The following is a 12,398-nucleotide window of genomic DNA, read 5'->3' as shown; positions in this document are numbered from 1 at the left end:
AAACCGAGCCGCTTTCTGAAATGCAGTGCGCAGCTTACATTTGGCGAGGCTTTTTTTACAGATGTGATAACCATTAATTATACACAATTGTATGTGGAGGGATATAAATAATGATTTTTGAGTTCTTGAAAGTGTTGCTGGATCGCTTTCGTGATTCTCAGTATGGCAGTTTTGTTGCATCTGTAACAAAATGAAGACAGCGTTCCCTTAATCCGATTAAATCTGGAGTGCTTATATCTGAATTGAAAGATGGAGATTATTAGCACACTCGCATCTGTTGTGGGTCTTGTGAGCATAATGTTCCCCGCTTGCCTCATTGGGGCTTCTTGCATTCTTGCTGTGTTAAACTCGGCCGATGCGCTTCTTACAGAATCGCAAACAGGAAATAGCTTCCTGTGTTCACAGAAGCTTCCCAAGTATTTCAACCGCATGGAATTTCTGTGCTCCAGTAAGTGCTTCTCTGTATGGCAAGCATATGACAAAGCATTTATTACTGTGTTATGGTGGCATTACAGAGCAAACAGTGCTAAAATAATCAATCAGTTAATGGTCTGTATGGCAGTTTGAACGCAGCACATTCATTGTGCTTATGTTCTTAGAAGGATGAGTTTACGGCTGTGGTGTGTGTTGCATATTTAGCCGGAACTTAATGTCCTAAGCTGGTGCTGACACAAATATTTTTTTAAAATGCAACTTCAGCAAGGTTAGCTCTACCGACGTGACAATATTTCAGCTTTAGCCCTCAAAAAAGGGAGAAGTTTTCAGAGGGGAAGTTTGTCTTTTTCAGGAGAAAGACATGGAGAGCTGCAAAGTGCTTGGTTTGCCCTGTTGTCACAGGTTTTCTTAATGTCAGCAGCCATCTTACCCCTATTCTATGGGAAAACACATAGCTGCTTGCGTGAAATAAAGTAGCAGATCTGAGATGTGCAACTCCATGGCAATAACTTGTTTTTTTAAAAAAAAGATAAATAAATGTTTGACGACTGCAAGAAATGGAACTTGTTTTTCATCCTTGCTATAGCACTTACGAGACGGGGGTGGGGTGGTTTCCTACGACAGAAAAGAAAGTTGGAAAATGTTTCTTGGTCGATCTTTGGTTTTTTTTGAGCGGTGGTGTATTTGTAACCTTGATAACAAAACCCCAGATCACATATGCTGACAAATCTAATGTATTCACCTCTTCCTTCCCCAGGCAGTAAAAAAACCGATTATGCTAATTTCTATCAAGGTATGTGGGACTGTACCGGTGATGTTCCTGATGAGCTGACATTCAAACGTGGAGACACTATCTACATTCTCAGCAAGGTACTGTATCCTACCGAGAATAGATAGGTACGAGGAGATAGCTGAAGTAAAGAAAAAAGAAAAGAAAAAAAGCGTGCAGCCTTCAAGGGTGTTGGGAAATTGGCGTTTCCTTTACATCCTTCACGTTCCGTCAGAAGTTCCTTGCCCATTAATTATTTTGTCAATGGAATGTAATCACATCTGAAGTGGTATTGTGCAACAGGAATTGTCTTTAAAGCATGTTTATCTCTGCTTCCCTCAGAGACAATGCACTTAATTGCATGTAAAAGTTAGCTTTGTCAACTCCTGTGTGCGTACACGTTACATCCTCTTCCTTGGCAGTTCTTGCATGTGCTGAACTCGGAATTTTTGGAATTGTTTTCATATCACAGTTTTTGGCCTCAGCAGTAACCAGTGGCTCTGTCTGTGTGTGTGGCCTCTGTGTGAGTATGTGTGTGTTTTTACAGATTCAGTTGACTTTCCCTACATTGCTTCCCCTCCCTCTCTTTTCTCTTAATCACTGTGCAAAAGTGCAATTTCCCCCCTGCATTTACTGAAGGAGGCAGAATTAACGTCAGTATGCATCAAACTAATATTTTGTTCTTAAAATATTTAACTATTCTGAAAAGTAGATCACTGTTACAGCACCTCTAAGTTGCAAACACAACAGGGCTTTATTTTTGAGCCGTGTACAGAATTATGCTGTTAGTCTCACTTCAGAGTCATTTCCCCCCTCAATTCCTCCACAATGAGCAGACCCCCTTTCCAGAAAATGTTCAGTTCTTGCTGTGCAGAAACTAGAGGGGCAACCCTGACAATGAGCCACGGCTGTGGCCTGGACACCTGGCGATACTTTGAGCAATTGCTTTTGCTTCTTGAACCCCATCCTTGCTGTCTGTAGAGCTGGCAAGCCAATGTTCATGGCATACTCTTGCTAGGGTTGCCACCTCTTCCTGTATAATACAGGATTGTCCCATATTTCAATGTAAAATGTTACATCCTGTATTGATACAGTTTTGTCCTGTATTTCAGGTCTTCTCTCTCTCTCTTTCTCTCTCTCCCACCCTAGGTTAGGGAACCTCTCCAAATGCATGTTTTTGAAAGGGTATGTGAAAGGTCATGTATTTAAGCTCTGGGTAGCCAAGCACAGACAGATTTACAAATTTGTGTGTGTGTGTGTGTGTGTGAGAGAGAGAGAGAGAGAGAGAGAGAGAGAGAGAGAGAGACAGACAGACAGACAGACAGACAGACAGACAGACAGACAGACAAATTCCAGAGGGGCCATTGTGATAGGCTGCAGTATATTGTAATGGATTGCTTTGAAGTCAATTCAGCACCAGATGAAAAAAAAAATTGCCTCCCAACTGCCCCGCCCTGTCCTGTCCTGTATTTTGCCAGAACAAAAGTGGCAACCCTACCATGCCTTTCCCACGCCTGTAAAGTGCAAAGTATTTCTAATTAAATAGATGTGTTTCATTAGAACTAAGTGTACCTCTTCTGCTTTGTTATTGATGTAACAAAATAACTTAATAATAATGATTTACAATATCTCTGTTGCACAGCTGCCCTCAGAACACTATGAGAGTTAGGTCATCCTTATTCCCATTTTACAGATGGGGAACTAGTTCCTTCCCAGGCCCACCTGCTAAGTCTTTGGCACGGCAGGAATTTAGCTCCCCAAAATCCAGACCGGGCATATCTAATCCACTCTTTTTGCTTTGTTAAATGCAGTAGCTATCTTCCAGGTGTGTGGCCATGCTCTGCAATCCTCTCCATGCTTTTCTGGAAGTAAGGCCCATTGTATTCCAACAGAGCTTATTCCCAAGAAAGGGTGCACAATTGCAGCCTTACACTTTTATTTTATAGCACTGTCTTACTGTACTTTTCTCTTAAGTGTGTTAACTAACATGTTAAACAGCTACAGCTCTTTAAACATTCCTACAAGGAATTGCATCTTGATTTTCACCAGTCAAATTCGTGGTTCGTTTGACCCAGAACTGAAAGCATTCCACTTTGCAAAGAAACAGAAGGTGGAGCAAACATGCCTTCTCTTTCCCTTCAATCCTATGTAGTATCTTGATTCATCTACCTACCTACCTACCTACCTACCTACCTATGTATCATCTATCTATCATCTATCTATCTTCTACACCATGGGTAGGCAAACTAAGGCCCGGGGGCCAGATCCGGCCCAATCGCTTTCTAAATCCAGCCTGCGGACGGTCTGGGAATCAGTGTGTTTTTACTTGAGTAGAATGTGTCCTTTTATTTAAAATGCATCTCTGGGTTATTTGTGGGGCCTGCCTGCTGTTTTTATATCAGTAGAATGTGTGCTTTTATTTAAAATGCATCTCTGGGTTATTTGTGGGGCATAGGAATTTGTTCATTCCCCCCCCCCCAAATATAGTCCGGCCCCCCACAAGGTCTGAGGGACAGTGGACTGGCCCCCTGCTGAAAAGGTTTACACCTTGGTTTTGATCAGTTATAGCTGCTCCCGATCTATGGAAGTTTTATGTTCAGAATTTGCCCCTCCAATTTTGCAAAGAAATTTGATGAAAATTCAACATGCTTTTGGCTGTTGACTGCAGCTATTTCAGCACAGTGAGGTCTCTAGTCAGCATTGAATTCAGGGACTTTGGAAAGTAAAACACCAGGGAATAATCTGCCTCTACTGTTCAAGGTCTAACTGACTGTTACCAGCCAGACAAAGGGGTTGTTAAGAATATAAACACAGTAAAATATAATCCACAACCTCTTAAGCTGAAGGATTTGAACAAATGCTTCTTAACCCTCTAAATTGGTGCTTCAGTTTTATGGCACTTGGATGATTCTCTGGCAGTTTTTTGTTTTTTAAAGAAACATTTTTTACACCATCTAGTGGTTGAAAATGAGAGATGCAGGTGTTGGGAGACGCTAATGTCTGCAGTTCCAAAATGGTGTCATAAATTTCAACTTTGGCTTGATCTCAGCTATTGCTTATTACTTTCTGATCGTATATCAGCCCCCCTTGACATTAATCCTCAGGAAATCTTATTCTGCTGATAAGGAATTAAAGGTAAGTATTATATGTTGTGGGAAGAATGCAATGTGAGCTGAAAGATAAAGTACTTGTGAAGGCAGAAAGCATTTCAGCAGAGGAAATTTAAATAACAGCAAGGCCAGTTATGAAACAAGCCGAAACATACCTTTGGTGCTTCTGCCAGTAAGATCTTTGTGGGTGGGTGTCGTTCCTAAAATATGATCAACAAAATGATTTTTCCTAACCATGTCTTGACAAATTCCTCCCTTCCCTAAAAGAAATATTTGGAAACAACTTCACTTTAAGTACGGAAACAGTAGGATCTTACGTAGGTTTTGAAACGGATCGCACACTTCAACTTTTGACTCCTGTTTGTGCATCTTGTTGCTCATATCTTATTGCAAACAGTGGCAACTGCAACAGGGAACAAGACTGGTCTTAAATGCTTTTTAGTAGTACAGAGGTTTCTATTCTGTGTTTTCACATCTATTTCCTGCATGTGTAAAGTTCGCAGGGTTATAGTCTCCTCCTTCCCCTATCATCTTTTTGATTTTAAACTTAATAGCAATATTATATAGGAGCATTCTGATTGCACGCAGGCTCCCATACATTTCTGATCTCATGCCCAGTACCACAAAGTGTTGTGTTGTTAGTTAATGCTTTGTGTTTGCTTTATCCTGACTTTTATGCAAGAAAAAAGAAATCTTCAGGTGGTTTCCTACCTCCATAATGTAATTTGTTGTTCACGGTACTGAGGATTCTTAACAAGAGGGGGAGGATCAGTATTCACTTTTGAAATTTTGTAACTTATTTCTTCTTTTTTTTAAAGGAATCTTTCTCCCCTACTTTTCGCTAAGTTTTAAAACCAGGTTTAAAATAGGAATATAAATTACAATGTAGGTTTTGGGGACCCTAAAAGAACATTGTTTTAGGAATAAAAAACTTTTCATTTAGAAAAAGATTGCTCACTACCAGATCTTGTTATTCTTCTCACAAGCTGCATGCTCCAAAATACCTGCAGCATGGACTCTTCAGCTTTAAACATAAACTTTTAATAGAAATGTGCAAGTCTTCATTTTACTCCAAACCTTTGTTAGGGACACTGTGGCCCACATTATGCAGTAAGGAGGGTGTGAGCTATCTTGCTATGAGATAATTTCATATTGTAGAATGGCATAATTTCATGTGCCAGGTGCAAATGATTATGTTGAGTATATTAGCAGGCCCCTCCTTATTATTTTTATAACACAAATCTGGATTCACGGGGAATATAGCCTTATTCTAGCCTTATTGCCAGATATTCTACAAACCCAGATTTATAAACTCCTATTTTCAGAGCAATCAATAACATTTACTGGGATGATGTGTGCCGTAGTTCAGAGATTATTATTGCTGCTTATTTCCTGTTTCTAATTCAGCACATGCCCATGCAGCACAAGGCTAGCTGTCCTTAAAAGTATAGGCTCAGCTCTGCTTGAACATCTTTTTGGTGCTTTTGCTTATAAATGAAAAATACGCTCAACATTGTCTTCCTGTTTTTAGTAGTAGAAGTATACAGTAATGACCAAAGTAGTTTTAGGGGAAAACAAAACCCTTCTCTTAACCAGCAACTTTGTCCAGCAAGCAAACAGAAATCTATTAAAATAGTTTACAGTCTTTCACTTCCAGTTATATCAGAGCTAGAAATCCAGGTTTGTATTGTATAATAGCAGGCATAATGCCTATTATCCACTTACTCTGGAATATATCTGTAGGTTATGTATTTCATCAACTTTTTTTAAAAGATATATACATAGATAATATTTGATATTTCTGTGCTATTGAACTGACTGCTGGTTTGAAACTTTGTTAAAAACAACTGTGTACAAATCACATGTTGCAGAAAGATACTTCTATAAATTGTAAAAAGATACTTCGAGTTGATCTTAATGTGTTGCTTTGCTAAATCCAATCTAGACTCGGGATGACTTTGTATCAGCACAGAATCTAGTGCATGTCAGTGGACAGGTTTTCTCTTGGACCTGGTTTAAAACTTCAGTGCCACTCAGCCACATAGTGATTCAATTGTGTTGTTGTGATCTCTCTTTTTCCACTTATAATAATAATAATAATAATAATAATAATAATAATAGCACAACCAACTTTTCCGGGGCTCCTGTATGAGTTTGAATCGTAGCTGTAAATCGCTTCAACCTCAAGCTTAGCCATTTAGATTCATTCAAACTCACTGTGTCTGGTACGCTACTGTTTAGCAGTCCTCTGTACCACCAGAGATGCATGCTTGGAAGTCGAAAGCAAGTCGAAAAGTTTAAAGTAGAAAGTTTACAAAACAAGGAGAAGGGAAGGCCAGAACCTCTGTTTTCTGGCATGGGCTTCTCAAGTTTAGGAAGTTTTTGATGGGTGAGTTCATACTCAGGTGTTACAGGGTGTGAGAGGGTTGTATAATCAAAAGGCTTTTGATGAGCTCTCTTTGAGTCACAGCATCAAAGAGTTAGACAGTTTGAAAAGGCAATCTAAACCAATGCCTTGGCTGGAAGTCAGGGCTGTCCACCCAGCAGCTCTTTTCCCATGCATTTCAAACCACAGTATAGTTTGAATCACAAACTGAGTATATTAACTTAAGCTACTTGTAACTTCAGCAACTTAGTAACATAAAATGTCGTGTTCTGCATTTTGCTGTTGAGTTGCCTTAAAAACACCCTCGCACTTGCCTGCAGAGAGAAGGCCCTGGAAATTCATATTACGAATGATGGGATTTTGTGCAAATTCTCCGGGATAAATTCTCCAAAGATGCTCAGTTCATTTTATCTACTTGGGTAACCTCCTCTTCTCCCGGCCATGCACACATTTGCCTTTAAGCCATTCATTATGTGGCTCTTTAATTTCTTCCGAGTGTTATTTTCATACAATAAAGCATTACAGTGCTCCTGGATCTTGATAGCATTTCTACAGAAAGAGAAAGAAGCTTTGTGTTCATAATTACCTAACATTGTCAGGAGCTGACTGCAGGCCTCTTCCTAGCGATAACAGAATAACCACATCATGTAGCTTTATAGCGCATGATTAATAGAAAATAATTACACATCCTACAAAGGAATGCAATATTTCTTATAAATTGACTGGAATGGTTTCCTGCAGATTAAAGGACTCTTCATTATTTTATCAGTCTCTCTGAAGTGGAGTCAATTGCCCAAGCTGGAGCTGGTGGGAAGAATACACACTCCACCTTCATATGCTGAGGAATACCAGATAGTAGGCTTATTCATACCTGAATAAGGTATAAATAAGCATCTTACACAACAGGCTCTCACGGTGCTGTTTCTCCACAAATATTAAATAATTTGCTGATTGATGCTGTCGTTCACTGGCTGTAGGATAAAGACCGGCTTTTAAATTTGAGAGACCTCCCTGTAATGAACAGAGCGTTGCTGTTGGCAGTGTTGCAAGAATCTTTGCAATCTCCTGAATGAGATGGAGCTGTTCCATAGCATAAATTATTTTGTCTCCTAGCATTTAGTTATGAAGGAGTGGCTACATGGGTCTTACCTGCATTATGATATAATGCAATCAGTCATATTTTGCTGTTCGCTGAGTTGATGTACAAATAATAAATGGCTGAATCTGGAGTAGATTGAGCTGATCTCAGATGGTGCAACACAGCTTTGCTGGCTCGCCATCACTGCATTCCCCTGCCCGTGACAGACCCTCACAGTGGGATGTGTGGCACAGGGGAACAAGATGGGCTGTCTTGCACAAGCGTATGTGCTTTCCCACTTACGCAGGACCCCCAAGCCGTGAATCAAAATGCATGGCAGCTTGTTGGTTTTCAAGGAACCTAGAATATATGAATTGCCCTAATGCTTATATTTTCCCTGGAGGTGAATGTTAAGGCTTTTTATTCCATATGTGCGTGCTAGTTCAATAACTAGCATATATGACTCTCAGAGTAGCCCAAATCAATTACCTTTAGAGTCACGTGTAAGTAATGTATCTGTAACAGAGCTCTAAGAGCAGGATCAAATTGGTTTTTGTGTGCATATGAAAGTCAGAAGCACTCTTTAAAAAAAAGAGAGAGATGTAAATACATTAACCGGTTAGAAAGAGGTCTCTCTGCAATAACGACTCCAGCCGAAGGTTAAAATATGGCGTTCCCAATCAAGCGGGGCCTGTGTTTTCATTCCTACTTGCTTATACTACAAATGCTCTAATTGGGATTCATGTTGCTCGTGAGGCTCATACCAAGAATAGTAATGATAAAATAAAAGCATCTGGGTTGCAGGCTTCGGCCTCTTCCTGGGCCGATGTCTGCAGCCAATCCATAAATTAGCTTACTAGACTGTTACATCACCAGCCACTTCATCTTCAAGTTTAGCTTCACGCAAGTGCATTAAACTGTATATTCCTAGCAGCTAGAATTTTTTTTTTTTTTATGGGAGGTATGGGGAAGTCGCTGAAAGAAGGTTTAAGGAAAAAAAGGTTAAGAAATTATACGTGTCTATATGTTTGTTTGTTTATGTATTGTTTTGTATTGTCTTTTAATATGTGTTGAAAAATCAATAAAAAATTTATATAGAAATTGTTTTCAAAAAGGAGGAGAAATTTGGTTTTAAATTTAATTTAATTGGATTCTTCTGAAGCAGCCTTCTCTCCGCCCAACCACCGCAAAATACGTGTTATTTCCATTCTGTAATTTAGGAGACTGCTTTTATTCTCTGCCATTAGTCGTAAAAGCCTTTAATGATCACTTAACTAAAGCAGCCTTCCGCAAACCTCACGTTGTTTTGCTCCCTGCCCCATCTATGAACGATTTCTACGGCTAGTGTTCAGAAAGTGGTCGTCCCCCCCCCCCCCGACTTTCTCTTCTCTCTCTCTTTTTTTGGGAAAGCTTTTTTGGCACCATTCCCTCCCGCACAGGTGAGGGCTGGCACCGTGAGTGATTGCTCGCTCTTTAAGTCTGCAGGGACATGGATTGTATATTTAAGCAGCCTAATGTGAGATGAAACATGTGTTTATTGAACACACACACACAGCTGGAACATCTGAACCCCTGGTGAGGCGGCAAAGCTCCTCTTTGCCTTTAAGGGTTTTGGCCCCAGAACAATCGTTTCGAAACTGCAGCAGGAGAGTCGTTGGCCTGGTTGCTGTATGCGCTGATGAACCAGCATCATTCACTCCAGTGGGCAAAGGGGAAATCCCACTTCTGCCTTGGGACTTCTCTTGTTCCCCTGAAGTTGCAGGGCTTCCGAAGCAGAGCCTGGGCATGCTTCTTTTTGTAGGTGTTCAGTTAAATTAACGTGCTTAGCGTATTTGTTTTTAACATCCAGGCAAAGTTAGGCATAAAATAAAAGATTGCGTCCATCATGAAAACTCTGCCATCTTGTTTATGTTAGGGTATTACTGTGTGGGCTCGCACGCACACACAACCACACATACACTTATACATGTGTAAAACGCGTAAAACATCCTGTATAGCCACATCCTATCCGGAATACATCTTCTTATCTGAGAGCAAAGGAAGATCCTGCTGGTTCAGGCCAATGGCTCATTTATTCCAACATGCTCTTCCCACAGTGGCCAACTAGATGGCCATAAGAAGCCCCAAAGCAGAATCCGAGCATTGGACTTGACCCACTGACCTGAGTAGCCATTAATAGCCTTGATTTCTTTGATTCTCTCCCCGCCCCATCTAAATTTTTGAATTTCCAAAGGGCATCAGGACCATATCTTGACAGATTCAGACTTGACTAATCCTGCAGAAGAAGTTCCTCTGCTTTCACACTAAACAGTCAAATTATAAATTAAGGAGAAGCCCTTTGAAAATGGAAAAAAAGTGTGGCATATTTCAGGAAGCAAGGTGTAGTTTGGATTGTTTGAACAGCACAATCCAGGCTCCTGGGTGGAAGTGACTGGGAGATGTGCATTTATGAGAGATGGATGAGTTGGGGTGGGAAGTATATGGACTTTGGGGATAATATATATGGCATGAGTGAACCAGATTGTTGAAGAAATCCCTGTAAGGGTTGGGTATAATTTCGATCCTTTTCATATAATCTGTAGAAAAGGACAGATAAAATTTGCATCGTATCTGATTGCATCCAATCAGAATGCCACCAGTGCTTAGATTCAGGTAGAAAACAGCTTGCTTTATTCTGCAGAAATTCTCTACATTTGCAACAGAAGGTTGACGCTCTCTCCTATATCAAAGTCTCTCTGTGTTTCTGCTTTCCTTGTCCCTCATGTGGTCACTGTCAGCCTGATTTTGGAATGAGCTCTCTGTTTTCATACTGCTGCCTGCTCCACGCAGCGTACGAAGGGGCAATTTCAGCAGCTGGAAGTTATTGAGCTGCTGTTAGGATTGATCTTAACAATATTTACCTCAGAGGGACAGAAATTAAATTTGGATCCCACAATGCTCTTACTTGGTATTGCTTTTGGAAAATATTTCCTTAAACTATCATATACTTGTTTTGTTCCAGATTTATCTCGCTACGCCTAAGCAAATTCCAAACCAAAATGCATTAGTCACCTGTCAGGCATATGAGAACTGTGATAGAATTTTCCGCATAAAGGAATGGTGAATTCTGAGAAGGGATACAGGCTGTGCGTGGGGAGCATCGCCCCTCTACGTCAACTTAACTTGGCATATATGTGAACTTAACTAACCAAGGTTCTTTACAGCTCAAGGCTGCGTTACTGAATGGCTCCCAGCTGATCTCCATACCTTATTATAAAGTATTAGTTTTCAAATGTCAGCTGTTGATACGGTTTCGGATGAAAGAATGTAAAGAGAAGGCAGAGTAAAGCTTCCTGACTGTAGGGGAATTCACCCCATGAGCCTCATGACCTGTAATGCAAAAGAAGAAGTAGTAGTAGTATTAGTATACCGGTGATAATACCAAACCTAAACCCACAACACACAACGACCCAGTTCACACGATACAGTAAACCACAGTTAATGATTTCCTGATCTTGCTCACTTTGCTGCTCCCCATTTGAGTGTGGGAGACACAAACCATGATCTCTTGGTTAGTATTGTGTCCATCCAATCCTGGGTTTTTAGTATGTTTTGTTCAAACCACGGTAAGCCAAGAACAAACCTTGGCTCCAGATTGTGATGTGTTTGGCGTGAAATGAGCCACGATCCTTGATTTAGACATAATACTGAGCCAGAGATCGTTGGTTTATTTCTCCTTCAAACTAGCAGGGGGGAGCAAAGCAGGCAAAACCAGCAAGTTCAAGGGGAACCATTAACTGAGGAAAAGCAAAGTGGGTAACGAGGAATGAAATAAGGCCAATGAAGACTGCATGGTTTGGATATTACTGTTAAAAACAACAACTAGACGTATATACAAACTCTACAAAACAAGACATTAGTACAATCACATTCTGTATTGCTCATTGAGTGAATTTTGGCTTGCTATAGGTAGTTAGTATTTCTCTCTCTCTCGTCTCTCTTTCTTGCTGTCTCTCTCTCTAGGACGTAGTAACAGATAGTCTTTAAAAATGTAATTTCCTGTTTTGCTTAACTGCATTTCAAGTGCTTCAGAAACACATACACACGCAATTCCTTAATGTTTTAATTTTCCATTCATGCTTTTGTAACTGTATATAAGGAGGAAACCTAAGGAGTCACATGCAAAAACTCTATTGCATTTATATCAGACTAAAGGTTAATATTGCATATTGTTTTCAATTAGGAGTACGGTAGATTTGGCTGGTGGGTAGGAGAAATGAAAGGAACCATTGGCTTGGTGCCTAGAGCCTACATAATGGAGATGTATGATATTTGAGAGGCCCGGGTAAGTACATTTTAATTCAATCTTCTGTAATGGCTTATATGTTCCTTGCTCTCTGTTTCATACAGATTTCTTTTCCAGGAATCTTCACTGGAGTTCTGTTAATAAAGACTGCAGCAAATAAAACAAAATAAAAAATGGACCTGTAGTGTAGTTTTAAGTGAAATAAAATAAACTATTGTATAATGGGAGGAAATACGTCTTCCACAATGCGTCCCATCCTTCCCGGGTGACTCACCATATTTCAGCCTCAATTTTTTGAGGGTGCCTACAGATGTAATGTTGAAGCAGGATTTTCT

The 12,398-nt window shown here is 40.2% G+C and overlaps 1 protein-coding gene across 3 annotated transcripts in view; it reads left to right on the top strand.

The window, feature by feature from the left end:
* The window catches only part of SKAP2 (src kinase associated phosphoprotein 2), a 182,291-nt gene that overhangs the window by 85,432 nt on the left and 84,461 nt on the right, over positions 1-12,398 (top strand). For all 3 annotated transcript variants that reach the window (XR_008332932.1, XM_053410013.1, XM_053410015.1), the window contains exons 11-12: positions 1,193-1,305; positions 12,001-12,102. Coding sequence is in view for 2 of the 3 variants with exons in the window: in XM_053410013.1 (XP_053265988.1) it covers positions 1,193-1,305; positions 12,001-12,093 (206 nt within the window). In the remaining variant the exon portion in view is untranslated. The remainder of the gene's footprint in view (positions 1-1,192; positions 1,306-12,000; positions 12,103-12,398) is intronic.

This window comes from Podarcis raffonei, chromosome 12 (genome assembly GCF_027172205.1).
Source record: "Podarcis raffonei isolate rPodRaf1 chromosome 12, rPodRaf1.pri, whole genome shotgun sequence".
Taxonomy (NCBI): domain Eukaryota; kingdom Metazoa; phylum Chordata; class Lepidosauria; order Squamata; family Lacertidae; genus Podarcis; species Podarcis raffonei.
Note: the sequence above shows the minus strand (reverse complement) of the source record. Positions and strands in the feature narration are given on the sequence as shown.